Raw genomic sequence first — 16,275 nt, forward strand, 5'->3', positions numbered from 1 at the left:
AGAAAAGTATCAGTTGATAGTTATGAAATTGATATAGATACCACTTTTAATCATATGCTCTGTTTACTCAGTACTAACTCTATGATGCTCAGTACTAACTCTATCCGGTGAAGTTACTCTTTTTGGTCACATGGTCTTTTTACCCATCATCCTCAGTCTTAACTCCAAATCCATTGGAACTACTGGATTAATTTCAATTTGCCTCATAGTTATAATTTGGGAATAAACAAAATGGATAAAAAAAGCGATCATCCATATGACTTTTCGCCTTTCCAGTGGTGGAAATTATCCCAATGGAATGATCACATTTGACTGATCTATGCATATTGATAAATTTAAGGAAGGATTAATTCCCAACATTTATCTAATAAAAATGTTGAGGACTTGCTTAATGAAAATATTGAAATTACAGAAAAGCAAAGTTCTTGCCATAAGCAAAGTTCTTGCCACAAGCATGTAAATAGGAGAAAGTAGGTAGAACAACCACCATAAAGGCCTCAAACATAAGAAGAAATGCTATGCATAGCAAAGCAAGCAAATATTAAAGAAACATAGGGTAATAGGAACCAGCTAGCCTTCTTGAATGAGGTAATATTTCTGAACGGCAGATTGAAGGAGAAGCTCATGGTTTGGAAGGACACACAAAATAATATCCTGGAGTCCATTCCCTGGGAAAGACATATATTATTTCTCATTAGATAGTTATGGTAGTCTTTGCTAGCTCATAGTAACATCTAGGTTTATGCTCTTTTCAAGGCTCAAAAGCATCTGTTATCCTTTCGAAATGATTGTCCTTATTTCTTGCATGTCTATGCAATAGTATTCTTTAACAGAAGGAAGTTTTGTTTCAAAAACAGAGAAAAGGAGAACTCTACATAAAAGAGAGAAAAACATTGGATAAGAAAACATGCATTTTTTTTTGGTATAGAACATTATGACTAGCCACTAAAACTCTTCAAAAACAATTCACACTCATTAAAATCTATCGTTGAGTTTGAAAAGTCAAGTGACTTCTTTTTTTTAAATCAGTTTTTCTGTTATCTTTTGTAACTATCATGTTAGGCCAACACTTCATTTTTATGGAGAGTTCTTTAATTCCAACCGATTAATAAACTTTATTTTTTCAATTTTTTTCAATATAATATGTTAAGATGATTTTTACTTCCTTTCTGAGTACTTAGGCATATCATTTTCTTATGTTTTCTGTACCTTCCTACTTAGTGGAAACATTGTTTGTTCTTGGAGTGTGCTTTGTCTTCCTTTTCAAGAAGATCATCAAAGTTACTAGTTTGCAGCTTCCATAAAGAAAGAGCTTTCTAATCCCTAGTTCAGAGGCTAACCTTTATTAGCACTCTCGTGGTTATAATGAGGACCTTGCTTCCAGCAGGGAGATTCTGGAATACTGAACAGATTATTCAACAAGTTCAGAGCAGATTCTGAAGTCCCTTATAAAACCTGCTTGTGAATACTGCTTTCTTTGCTTTGCTGTTTCTGGTTTCCATAGTATTCCTAATTACATAAATCATGGGGAGCATGGGAGCTATTCCATCCAGTGTCAATTCTGACACAGCTTGCATTTTGATATAATTTATGTGTTTTTTTTTCTAAGCTGTATTTTTTCTTAAATTCTTATGGAGGATACAATCTCTGAAAAAAATAGTTTTGTGTTAGAAGGTCTATGAAATTTTTCTTTGGAATCCCTTGCACTGACGTAAAGAATTGAAAGTTATTTGTGACAAGTATGTATGAATAAGGTGACAAGTGTAGAGAATCTGATAAAATTTTCTCAGGTTTCAATTCAAGTTTAAATCTAGGATGTAAATCATTCAAGTTTATTACCTATTTGTCTCAATTTATTTAAGTTAATTTCAATTTAACAGCTATTTATGTAATGCCTCTCCACGTTCAAAATTGTGCTAGATTAAATGAGTGTACTAATTAAAAATGTACAAATTAAAATCTAACACATAGTAATAGATGAATGTTTTAGCAGTTAACTAAAAGCACTGGTGATTCTTAAGCTAAATTTCTTTAGGAAAAATTATTATCAAGATTGATTTATAGTATACATTTTTTGAAAGATTAAGGAGTTACAATCCTGAAAACAAGTTTCTCTTTTACTTCTTATTTCTTTTATAATATATGTGATCTTATGAGTATTTTTTTAAGTTCGAGGTATTTGTGATGATAAAATGTATGGAGAAAAGCAATTGCTCAAAGAGTATAAAAATGGTTTTGATGTGTGAATTTTAGGAATTAATTTTAGGCTGGGTGAGTGCATTTCATGCTTACATCTGAAGATGTCTAGTCATGGAGTCATGATTTCCTTTTAACTTTATTTATAGTAGTCTTAGAAAATTTTAAACTCTATTTCCAATGTTCTCTTCAGTGTTGAATATATTAGAAAGAATTTAAATTGTGCTTTGGTAGAGAGTAGCAGAACTTACTGCCGTAACGTAAAATGCATAACTTTTTTACTACGAGCAAAATTCAGCAGAATACCACTAGCAAAGGCCATTTGCATAACTCAGCCGCTCAGCAGCTCAGTTGAACCTAATTGTAATTCAATTTCCAGATTGCTGTGCTAGGCTTCTCTGCATAAAATATGCAACATATAACATAACCAATGGCATGGATCTATCTTCTTTGCTGGTGATCTATTTAATTTCCTTTTTTTTTTTTTTTTTTTAGCAAAAGTATGTATCAGAATAAGGTAACCAAGCCATGTAGTTATTTTAAATATTTATATTTTGTCACATGTATACAATTAAGTAATGACTAAGTAAAACAAATGATATCCTTTCATTTCTCTGAGTTCCCAAGTGTGCCTAAAATATTTTTTTATTTCTTTATTTCTGGCTTTTCAGAGGGAAATTAAATCTTAAAAAATGTTAGCTAGCTGGCATGTTATTTGACTATTTTACACTAGAAAGACTTCATAAGCTAATCATGTGAAAAAGTGTATAAACATGTCTGTCAAGTCCATATGGATGTTGCAATACAGGTCCACAAGTAAATAACCTCTATCTGTTTACAAAGCGCATACTGGAACAACATTCCTAAATCTTTGACTAGCTTATCTCCCAGAAACTTAAAAACAAAAGGTATGATAAAATGCGTGCTTAAGATTCTCTCTCCCTTTACTTTTAAACAGCCTTGCCATCCTGTTTTATGGGTTATTTAAGCAATAGCAATGAAGACTTGAGTAGGATGGCTTATAAAGGTGTGGATTATATTTTATGAATAATTTCCAGAGGTGATGTTTTATAGACTCCTCTATGGGAAGCTATATACAGAAACAACATGGATCTTACAGTTTTATCAGGACAATACAAGTAGATTTCAGCAAGGTTGGTTCCAACTCATCTGTGATAAATGAGAAGATAAGGCAATCAGTGCACACCATGACACTCTGTGCAGCTAGTTAGGCACACTTCAGAACTATTCAGGTGTGCTCACAAAGCTTAGGAGTCTTGCATGGGGGGTGTCTCAATATAAATACATCCTTCATGGTGGCCACTAGTAATGCAGGAATTGCCTCTCTAAGACTTAACCTAGGTCAGATATAAATAATAGATGTTAAGAGTTAGCTCTGGTATTGGGGCTGTGTTCCAGGCAGTCTATTTCAGTCGGGTCAAAAGAATTTATTTTCCCTTATTTTCTCGCATAGTTCCTCTGCTCGAAAAATGCCTGCAAAATTCCATCACACCTTTGCGGGGACCTGTTTGGGTCTCTAAGGGAGAAGGTTTCAGCCCCTCAGGAGCTAAGATGTACATCCAAGGAGTTCTTTTGGCCTTGTACCAACGCTTAAAGTCTGCAAAAAAATATTATAAACAGGTGAGTCATCCCTCTTTAAAAACTGCTTTATTATATGTTTTAAAATGTACTTGGTTGTATAGAGGCAATGATTGGCATCATGTCATAAAAGAACTGTGACATGTATTTTGTGAGCTCAGTGCCCGTTAGGGAGCCAAAATGCTTCTTCTGTAATCTCAAAGCCAACAATAATGGGGCTAATTGTATCTGTCTTTTGGTATGGGATGTCATATGTCTCATCTTTTCTTGCTACATACTGTGCAAAGCAAAGGCAGCTTCTTATGTGAAAATTCAGTAGACAGTTACTTTAAATAAGAAAATGAATAGCTCCTAAGGCATTTGATGGTTGAAATGTTCAGTCTTCTATTTTTTTGTTTTCCAGTATGAAATCAGAATTGTTATTGTAGAAGGAGGGCTAAAATATAACCGATTGTATTCTGGGAAATGAAATTGTGAATTAACTTCATATCAAGAGTTACTTACCTCATTTATGCTTATTTAATTTGTATACTTCTGGACCTAAAAGTACAGAAATAGAATTAACATATTTGAATTAGGTTCAGGTAGATTTTGTCCCTTAATTTCTTAAGTATCCATTCCATAATTGTGAGTGTGCGTGTGTGTGAAGACTTTGATATTTTTATAACTACTTATAGGGACTTCGATTTATTTTAAAGTAGAAATCACATTGTAAAGCAGAATGATTGATGGCATTTATAAAATAAAAATGGAGTTGCCACAGTTTTAGAATCCTCTTTGCACTTGGTCTTAAGCATACAATTTACCACGTTAAATAAGGACTAGGTTTTACATTTCTAACTGGGAGGTTTCAGTTTAGAACTGGGCTCATTATCTCAGGCCACAGGCTGCTGAAAAATGAATATTTTGAAAGCATCATGCTATTATTCTTTGTGTTGTGGGGGGGGGGAGGTGGGAGGGGGAGGGGAAATGGGCATGGAATTCAGTCTCAGTGTTCACACAGCACCTCCTGCTGTCTGATTTGGAAAAGAAAAGCTTGCATAGACTGGAGGAAATTCTTGAACTAAGGTATCCAGAACTAGCAAGAAACATTTTCCCGTGAGAAACTTTTATTCTCAAATTGCGATTGTTTTACTTAGTTAATTAATTCAGTGAATCCATAAGTGAGATTAATAATTATCATGAATAAGGCTATTTATAATAAGAAAATAAAAATCCAATCTTATTTTTAAATATTCTTTATTAAGCTGAGATATATAAAACTGGTATAAAATATTTTATTGTGTTTAAATTACTTTAACTGAAATATTATTTAACTTTTAAGATACAATGATATTATCAAATGGATTGTGACCAACTTAATTGTAATCATTTGGTATGAAACGGTTTGATTCCACTTATTAGACAGTTTAAAATTATTTAATGTTAAAGAAAACATGAGGCCATTCTCCAATGCAAGAAAAGCACTGTTTACATCAAATCTAAAAAAATTTTAAAAATTTCTAGATTTCATTAAAAGTGAGAGTGTTAGAGATAAGAAACAGCTCAGAAAGGAGTAATGGCATGTTTTATTTTTCCATCGTCTTAAATAATTAAAATAGGAACAGAGATAAACAGTTGCATTAGATTGAAAAGAAGGCTGTGTATTGTGAGAAAATAAAATGCTTTAAGAATTACTGCTTTGAATTTAAAAGTTTCTTTATGACTCAAAATTGATGAAAAGTATATTTTATTAAAATAAATATTGCATGTAAATATGAACAAAAATTAACATTTTTAGTATCTCTGAAATTGTCTGTATCATCAACATTATCCCAAATTTAGAAATATTTAAAAACCTACACTCTTTGCCATTCCTAGCTGAACATGTTTTTTTGCTAAGTTGTTATAACTTAACTTTTGCACTGAGCAGTTTTAATAACACTTGTTTACATTTTTTCTTTTATACAAAAATGAAGAAAAAGAAATAGAAATTTGCATAGTATGCCAGTCGTGCAAATTTCTATTTTTTTCAGATATTCTCAATTATATGTTTTCTTGAGTCTCTTTTGTATTGTTACATCATGACTTAATTGAACATTTTTGCGATATTTGGAAAAGTTGCTGTAGTGGTACCATTATCAGGTCATCAGTGGTTAAGTATTAAGCCTGGCAATAGCTTTATTTATGAGTAAGACTCAGCAAATATCCGTCTGTGCATTAATGAACTTTATGTGAACTGCATTTACTTCATTTGACCTTAGGGACACCCTTTTCTATTTAGCTTTATATAAGATTGTGTTAAGGAATCATTAGATAGGTAAAATGGAGATGGATGACGTTTTCTATTTCCTTAACAAATCTCAGCTTGTAAGTTACAGGACTATATGAACTCTTTATATCATTTCCATTTATACCACTTCTGAGGTCATATATAAAAACAACAATATTGTTTTGCTAGGATTCTGTCAATAGATTGTAGACTTTGAGTCAATGTTTTGGAATTCCCACAGGAAATTTCTTTTAAGTAAACTGTGATCACGTAGTTTTAAAAGAAAAGTCAGAACTACTGGTTTTATGTTTATGAACTTACTCATTTTTCAATTTTTAACTTTAACTTGGTTATTATAGCGTGCAACTGAATTAAGCCCACTCCATTAGTGTGGTCATAAATATATACTGATTTCTATATATAAAATGAGATATTCTATTTAGGACATCTTAAAGTCACTTACTCTTACATTTATCACATTTATTTCCTTAAAAGTGGAAACATGGTAGAAATTGCTCAGAGCTCAGCAGAATCTATTTAATTGGTAATGTTTGAAGTCGTAGGAACTCGTCCCGATCAAATGCAGTTAACACTTTCCTAGATCGGGCCAGTTCCATCTCATTAGCATTCTTGTTCTGTCGTGGTGCTGTTGGTGGGGGTGTTGGAGTAGGAATGCCATTGTGTCGAGTTCCAGTGTTTGGGGACAAACACTGCTGTGGAAGGAACGTGTGAAAAGGCCACAGTGCTGTCAGTGAATGAGGAAGGCTGTGCTTTCTGTGTGCTTCAAGCAGGGAGGCTGTCATTCATAGGCCTAACACAGCTCAACAGAGGCCAAAACACAAGCCTGCACTACCTTTTAAAATGATATTAGTGATTTTTAAACATGATCTTCTTTATGTATGATCTACATAGAGCTTTTAGTTGCTGTCAGTAAACAAAATATATGTCAGTCTGTTCAGTAACACTGTAGGGATGCATAAAAGTCTATGGAGCGGGGCCAGAAAGCTATATAAATAATGATTCGGCATGGCTGATCTTAAGTACAAACGTGATTTTTGGGAAACATTCATTTCTGGAAATATCTTCCCCATTTGGATTCTCCTTTGAATTCTCCCTCCCCCCGCCTCCCAATCCACCAAAGTCCTGCAGACTTTTATGTAATAAATGCACAGCACTCTTCTTTTAAAATACAATTTTTAAAAGAGCTCATAAACATAAAATTTTAATCATTTAAAGTGGTTCACAGTAGAGCGTAACAGTTGTTATAGATTGCATGGCAATTTCTGAAATTCAGAAAGAAACAAATGAAATGAGTAGCTAACTATAATATCTTAACAACCACCATCTTAATTATGAATAACATTATAGTCCCTTTGGTACTTAAGACATGAAAAATTTGAAGGAATTTTTAACCCTACTCCTAATTTTCAGCAGTTTGGAAAGAAATGATCAACTTTGAAATTAAATTATCGCTTTTTTGATTACTTAAAAAAATAGACAGTAAAATACCCTCAAATATTTCTTACAGTCTTGGGGCATTTTCTAAATTTTGAGATTGTATTGAAAAAAAACTGATAATTTCTCTTTATGTCTGAAGCTTCAGTTTTATATTTCTGTAATTTTAACTTGGAAATATATACTTGGGCTATTTGTAATAGATCATTACTTAATGAAGTTTGTTAAAAAGTATAATTTTCTGCCTAAGTGATTTAAGTTGTTTTGTGTGTGGTATATGGTTCTTTTTGTTTATCAATTTAAGTAAAGTACTTTTTTGAATGTTGTTAAATGCTATTTCTGAATTCTCCATATTTGATGCATTGAGTTTAAAAATCTCAAACACTAAATTTCTATTTCAAAAATTATGTTTCACGTTTTAGACTGCAACTGTACTATAACCTTTAATTTGAGGCATATAATTAGATGAGAATATGACCATCCAACGTCAGCACATATTGATTTTGTAGTTTAACATTGAAATGTACTTTATTATTACATTAAACTAACCTTTACCAAAGCATGTAGATTTTGTCAAGAAATTTATAAGTTAATGTTGGTTTACTTTACCTACACTTTCAATAAGTTTGATACTTAGATACCAATAATAATATTATAATTCTATTCAGAATAGATTTAGTTCAAAATGTGCTTGAATTACATTTAGTGCTGATAGAATTTGATTGTTGTAAAATGTATTTTTAAAGGAATCTTGGTATTATAATGTCTTATAAAAGAAGTATTGAAAGTTTGTCTTTTCAGATTGTCTTTTCAGTTTGTCTTGTGTCTTTGATCAAAATCATGTGTTGGTCCTAAAATTACTGAAGAAATAACTATTTCTATTTCATTTTCTATATATACTTCTTTTAGTGTGCCAGCTACTTTCCCTCCAGCTTTATTGAGATATAATTGGCATATAACTGTGTGTAAGTTTCAAGATGTACAATATGATGATTTGCTACGGTTATATATTGCAAAATGATTGCTACAATAGGATCAGTTAATGCCTCCATCACTTCACAGAATTTATCTTTTTTTTTTTTTTGTGGTGAGAACATCCGAGATCTACTCTCTTAGCAACTTCCAGGTATAGAACACAGTATTGTTCACTATAGTCACTTGCTCTACCTTAGATCCCCATCTATATATACATTAAAAATTGTGCTGTTTTCTTGAGTTAGTCTTCCTGGGGCAATAATAAAAATATTTCAATTTTAAACTTCTTTATGCCCTTTGAAACCTTGGAACAAAATCTATAATACCTGCACATAACTTACAATTAAAAACATTAAAATAATGTTACAGATATTTCAAAATGAAAACTACTTCTGCAGTTTCTGATGGGTAATTTTTTAGAATGTTAGATTGTTTGTAGATTTGCGTGATTGTTGAAATTTTTTCCCCTGAAACCAAGCTACATTCTAGTTACTTTAAGTATTTTAAGAACCTTAAACTTGTGTCTTTTTCTAAGTGTCATGCTTTGAGCAGGCCTAACATCAGTTAAATGAAGTGAAAATTGCATTCTTGTCTTGATAGAGATGAAAATGGATTTCTGGTCATGAAATAGATGTAGTTGTCACTTTTTAAAAAAGGTGTCAGCAGTTTGCTTCAGTGAGTAAGGTGCCAATTCAGTATGGCAGTAAACTTGTGATCTGAGCAATCAATAAAATGCTTCAATAACTTCTGCTTCATTACACTTATAATAAGAGGCTATAGATCCGTGGCACATAAAATGTTGATAAAGAGGCTATGTGGGGACCGACTGTGACAATTTTCTTGAAAGTACAGTAAGTGCAATATTGCCATCTAGAGTTTGTGCATAGGTAATTATTACAGAGTGGGGGAAAATTACAATGAGATAAAACAAGAAATGATATTGAAACACTGTTTATTTTCCATATTTATTGATGACACATTTATCTGCATGGAACATTTCATTTGATTTGTCATAAAGTTGTTTAGGTCACAAGAAAAAAAAAATTAAATCTATATTTTCCTCTAATTCTTTTAAAATTATGCTACCAAATGTCAAATATGTTTCTCTGGCTTAAAATTGAACTTTTTACCATGAAAACTATTTATTAAATAAATCACTTTGAAAAAAATTAGATTTAAAGATTTTTTTCACGTGATAATTCAGTTGTATAAATACAGAGAGATTTATTTACATCTCAGTTGGGTGCCTTTCAATTCAAAATATTATCTTTATTAATATTAAATACTCATTCAAAAAATAAAAGCCAATTTACCTTAAAAATGGTATTTTAAAATAATTATATAGGAAGATTGACTTTTCTGATTATGTGATTATGAACATTTTTAATGAAGTGTAAATTCCATTTGGGGATTATCTAAGAATATATCTTCATCCTTAAATCAACACTTTAAAAAGTGTTAGTTGATAATTTTTTTTGAGTAATTAAATTTATTTAATTTTAAAATATTTTTGGATGAGCTAGTATGAAAAATACATTTTTAAATGAAACATTATTGAGCTCTTTCTCCCTCTGAACTTGTGAATGAAAATGCCAGTTATTTAATAGAAAATTTTTTAGATTTGCGTTTATATCTTTTATGATACTTAATATAAACAGTATGAGTATAGATGACTTAATAAGGACTGTTAACTGATTTGGAAATGTTATTACTTTTGTTCTTCCATTTATCTATTTTTCAATTTGAATAGATAGCTTTTATAAGTTTATAGACCTGGGCCTTCAGAAGTCCCTGAGAACAATTTGGCATTAATAAAATAGTAATGCATTTTTTCCCTTTAATGTTATAGTGTTTAGGTATTTTCTTTTCTCATATGTCTATGTTTGAATGACTTTTATAATCGTAAAAAATAGAAATGAGTATAATATTAACTTATTTTCCTTTTCTGATCACAGTTTTATCCTCAACCATTCTAATATATTATCTCTACTTGTATATAATTTCAGACAACTCTTTAGCTAGATGAATATCTCTCATTTTTGAACATTTTAATCATACTGAGTAGAAAATGTTGCATTTTAAAGCCTCCAAATAAGTATAGAATTGTTCTGGTAAATAAGTGAAAGTAGATCTGACAAATTTTCTTTAAATTACTCAACCACCAACAGGTATTATTGCCTATGACTCTTTTGAAAAGAGAATAAATTTTATAGAGTTATAGCAGCAAAGTGAAAGAGTGTGTTTGATAGATTCCCTGAACAGTTTCAACACCCACAGGTATTATTTGTAAGAAAACAATCATGCCGAGTCTTCAGCTGGTTAGAGAGGGCACAGTATTCTATCTTCACCTGACATCCTATCTGTTCCGTCAACATCCTGGACCCCCTGCCTGCTGCCCCCTCCTCCCAAAACAATAATGCTCACCGAGAGGTTTGTGTGAATGGACAAGAATATGAATGTTTTTTTTTCTTTCCCTTGAAGAACTAAAACAGTATTGAAGGCATATTCTTAGGGGGAGGAAAACCAACCGTCTTGAGGATTGACTTGTATTTTCTATTTTCTATTCAAATTGATCAATGTTGTCAAGTGATTGTTAGTTAAAATCTTTGATTATTAAGGCTGACTACTGATTGATGAAAGGGAGACTCCTAAGTATAAACGTTTTGGAAATCGTTGGTTTGCTTTATTTTATTAAAAGACATATAGTGGTTTCCTTTCACCTGTTGTTAATAGCTTTAGTTGGAATACATAAGTCATAACAAATTGCTGATTGTCCAATTCGTCATTTGTTCGTATTTTATATATGCAACAAAAGATGGAAATGAGTATAGCGTTAATTTCTTACTCTCTTCAGTCAAATTTTCTTGAGTTAACTATGCCAGAAAATGAATTCTACATATTTACCTAAAAAATAAATGTAACTGCATCCTATTACATTTTTAAAAGATTTCAATTCCTAAGCAAAGCCAATTATGCGTGGAAAAAGGAAATGGGAAGAGTTAATTTATCAATACAATATATGTCATTGGGAAGTAAATGTTGAAAGTTTCAGATAAGAGAATGGTAGCATAGAGAAAAGGTACTGAAAAGATAACTAGTTTTAAGCCTTGGCAAGCCACAAGGGAGTTAAATCTTCTAGAGCTGTGTTGTCCAATACACTATGCCCATGTGGTTTTCAAATTTAAATTAATTATAATAAAATAATTAGTTCCTCAGTCCCACTATCCACATTTTAAATACTCAACAGCCACATCATTATTGAAAATTCTGTTGGCCAGTACTATTCTAGAACAAAGAAATTCAGTCTAGATACCACAATTATACTGGCATTGGATTCCACATTCTATGACTAACAAAGGATCTTTAACATATGATCTGAGTTTAGTTCAGTGTTGGGTAGGTAAGATGCTCTAGTCTTCACAAAACAAAACAAAACAACCACAAAAATTGTGGGGAAAAACCCCAGACCCACATAGGTCACAATCTATTTGCCATCTAACCACCGGATGGGCACCTGTAGGACGCTCTTTCAGGATCTCTATAAATAAACTATACAGTGTGGTATCCTTGGGGATTATGATTCTGGCAGTCACTGAATTAACGTTATCTTGTTTGGTGAGAAAAGATCCCCCCTTCCTGAAAAACAAACAAACAAACAAAAAACGAGAGAACCAAAGAAGAAAATGAAATGTTGAAGAAGTATTGAGGACTCCTAGTTTGCTCTGTCTGTAATGTTAACCAGGTTGAGAATACGGGAGAACTAGCCAAGACCTTGCCTTGGGAAGCTTACATTCTTGTTTTTAAAAGATAATGCACACCCACATGAAACTATTAAGAAACATTCTTTGCAGGATATGATTAAGTACTAAAATATATGTAGGTCAGATTCTATGTTGTATGGGAGTGTAAATAAAACAAAGATTAAAAATAGGATGTGAATAATAGAGTGAAACATTTAAAGGTTGAAATGAACTTTAGAGGCCATCTAATCTAGCCCTCTAGTTTTATAGAGAATAAGTATAACAACAACAATAACAATACTGTACTTAGCAAATTGGGTGGTTGTGAGGATTAGATAGTTAATGTATATAAAAACTCTTAACAAAGTACCTGGGAAATAGTAAGTGGTCAGTAGGCATTAGTTATCATCATCGTCATCATTATATGTATAATTTTTTTTCCAGCTTTATTGAGGTATAATTGAGAAAGAAAATTATAAGATATTTAAAGTAAACATTGTGAAAGATTCCCACCATCTGTTACTTAACATACATCACTATATACGATATCATTATATATATAGTGAGAACATTTAAGTTCTACTCTTTAAGCAAATTTCAATGATACGATACAGTGTTATCAACTATAGTCATCATCTTTTACGGTAGATTCTTAGCCTTTATGCATTTTACAGCTGAAAGTTTGTACCCTTTTACCAACCTCTCCCTTTATTTCCCACCACTAGCCCCTATTTCCCACCACATTTCTCATTTTGTTGGGATGAATTTGCCGTTTTTTTTCTTTTTAGATTCACATATAAGTGCTACCTTTCTTACTAATTTTATAGATAAGGCAGTTGAGATACTTGTTCAAAACAAGACAGCAGGTAGAGTAGTAGTGGGACTAGAGCCCTGTCCTTGCTTTAGAGTAGGTGAGGAATGGTTCGTTAAGTGAGATAGGGGGAGAGATTGAAAAGGAGACGTCTGTAGGCAATGGCATAAATTTGTGAATGAGTAAGATGTTTTCAAACAGGTTGTACTTGATACAAAAAAGGTTATTGGTGACCTTTGAAAGCTAATGAAACCTTAAAGGGAATAGGGGTAAAGAAAGAATTGATGTTGAAGAAATAAGGACATTGGGTATAGATAAGACCTCTCAGAGGTTGGGAGTGGCCCATATTTTTGAGGTTCACGGTATATCAAATAAAGAAGAAATGTCAAAACAGAATTTTAAAAGCTTTGGGTATATTTTACATGATTACACTTAAAATGAACTCTATCAACAACTCCCCAATATGACATAATTGTTCTATTTCTGTGATAATTACTATAAGAGTCTATAAATATATTAATTCATAAACCATACAGGTAGCATGGTCTGGTGATGGAATACAAATTTTATAAAGATTGTCTTCTTTGGTTGATTCTGTCACTATACCTCTTTGATTGTATGTCTAACTTTATTTGGAAGTTAGGAAAAAAGCTATATTTGTGACCCATTTTGAATGTAAACCCAAGGCCACAAAGGCTTTCTTTAAACTCAGGATTGAAGTACCTGAAATCCTGAAGTGCTTGAGGACTGTGGATGGGGAATGAAAATCATTGAGTTTGGAAAGCATAAGCTTGAGTTTACCTTAGGAAGGAGATACATGTTTCAAGAAAGCAAATTCATACAGACACTACACAAGATATGGAAAGAAGTATTTTTTTTAAATTTATTTATTTATTGGGGTGACAATTGTTAGTAAAATTACATAGATTTCAGGTGTGCAATTCTGTATCACATCATCTATAAATTAGAAGTATTTTTTAAATGTTGCTTAAATCTGATTTGATCTTTCATACAAGGTATCACTCAGAGTAGTGAGGGGAAAATAAAAACTAAATTTCCTTCAGGCCAAATAAATTAACGGATTGTTTAGATAATGCTCAGCCTTTTGGTTAAAGAGGCTCAGTTGTGCATATTTCTGCCCTTCTTCTGTGTTCCCTCCAAGAAGTCAGCTGGGTTTATCTGGCGGAGCTGGAATTAGGTCACAACTGGGGTTGTTCCTCTTGCACATACACAAAGAGCTAGAGGGGAGTTTTAAGGAATGAATGAGTACCTAGGTTCTTCTCAGCTTCCATGTGTACTTTTTATTAAAATTATTCTGCCTGAGATGTGACTGCAGTGGAGGTATGTGCCATTTCTCCTTTCCCGTCTTTCATTGTTCTTAGGCAGAGCACACTTCTTCCTCATCCTGAATCTGTATCGGTGCTTCACCTGGGAGTATAGAAATGTCCAGGGCATCAAACAAAGGGACATTTTGAAGAATTGGTGCCATACCCTTCTTGTAGGGCTCCGAATCTCTTTCCTTGTTGTTATATATGTGTTTCTGTTAAGGAAGAAATGGGCTAGACATACGAAGTTGAGGAGAAAAAAGAACATTTAATCTTTGATTGTTAAAGAAGAGCTTTTCCATATGGTTTTTAAAAAATGGATGATGTTTGACATAAAATTGTTTTGATATTTAATCTTATAGGACAGAATTAAAAGAAAAATTTTTAATAGTTTTATTTAGTAATACCAATGTTTATAATATGCCACAAAGGAGAAAACACCCCCTTTGCCACTGTTTTTAAGCTAATGCTACAAAATTTTAAATATCAGCTTAAAATGTTGGCATACAGTTTTCTTTGTGAGGGGGACATAGCTTTCTAATTTCTTTTACGTAGTATGTGAGGAAAGTATTGTGGAGTTTTCATGGTGCCATGGAAGGAGAGTAGTCTCTTGAGCCATACGTATGGTCTCCAGTTGCTGAGGTATTGCTGGCCTTGTCTGCTTCTGAGGTTTGCAGCTGATATAACTCCTGAATTGCTGGCTGCTCTCTGCTTGGTCAGGAATGCTTTTTGGAAGCTGTAGCTTTAGCTTGGCTCTCATTGCATTTCTACCACATTTCCCATCTTGTGCATGGCCTGAGCAGGTCACCCTACAACCTCTGCAGAGCAGTCAGTGGGCGTTTTGGCTCTTAATATGTGTGGCCCTTCTGGCTTACAGCTTAGCTACCTTTTGGTTCCCAAGGGGCCATGTGAAAATTTGTAGGTCTTAGCCACACCCCAACTGAAAACAACTCAAGAAAGCTAGAGTATGGTCTTCTTTCTGCCTCCCACACATTACTCCACTGCATTTACTCTGTGGCTCCATCTCCCTCGCTTCTGCTGAAGGTTGGTGAAGAGGGCGGGCTCAACATAGTCACCTCCCAGAATATCAAATGGGAATCCAGATAGGAGCCATTTGCCCTTAGCCTTATCCTCAACTTATATACCTGACCCCTTCTGGACTAAAGCTGGGAGGTAGGACACCAAACCCTGTGTATTTCAGGTCTGCCTCATTTCCTACCCATCCCACACTTTCCATCCTACTACGTTTTTACTTCTTTTCCTTATAATCCCTTGAAACCAAAAGTGGTGAACTTTGAGCTTTATGCCCCTTCTATATTGGTGGCTTTCAAACTTCTTTGACTGAAATCCATAGTAAGAAATATAGTTCCTATCATAATCCACAGGAAAAAATACATTTTCCATTGCAATTCAATATTATATTACATATATACCATTCCACCTAGCACAATATAACACTAGAGTTTTTCAAAACAACATTGAACCTTATTAAAAGTGAGGCACTGTTGAAATGCTGGCGTGGACCCACTAAATTAATTATATAGCCCATCAATATATTATATCAGGACTATTTTTATCCTATACACCTTAACATGGTTTTTAAAATTTAAACATTTCTCCAATATTCTGTTACTAAATTTTCTACATACAGAAATGTCGGAAGAATTTTGCGAATACCTAAATACCTACTACCTCGAATCTAGTATTAACATTTTACTACCCTTAATTTATCAAATGGCTATCCATCTATCCATCCCTCTCTTTATCAAACTATTTTTGATGCATTTTAAAGTAAGTTTCAGATATCACATACTTCCCCCTTCCCTCTCTTTTTCTTCCCTCCCTCCTTCACTTTCCTTTTTCCTTCTTTTTTACCCTCCCTCCATTTGTTCATTCATTCATTCCAAGCTGGCATATGTTGTG

At 32.8% G+C, this 16,275-nt stretch overlaps 1 protein-coding gene across 1 annotated transcript in view; it reads left to right on the forward strand.

Annotated features, from left to right (window-relative positions):
* DCDC1 (doublecortin domain containing 1) overlaps positions 1-16,275 on the forward strand; it is a 382,228-nt gene that overhangs the window by 86,419 nt on the left and 279,534 nt on the right. Inside the window, exon 9 of the mRNA XM_033119858.1 lies at positions 3,671-3,837. Within this exon, the coding sequence (XP_032975749.1) occupies positions 3,671-3,837 (167 nt within the window). The remainder of the gene's footprint in view (positions 1-3,670; positions 3,838-16,275) is intronic.

This window comes from Rhinolophus ferrumequinum, chromosome 11, assembly GCF_004115265.2.
Source record: "Rhinolophus ferrumequinum isolate MPI-CBG mRhiFer1 chromosome 11, mRhiFer1_v1.p, whole genome shotgun sequence".
Classification (NCBI taxonomy): domain Eukaryota; kingdom Metazoa; phylum Chordata; class Mammalia; order Chiroptera; family Rhinolophidae; genus Rhinolophus; species Rhinolophus ferrumequinum.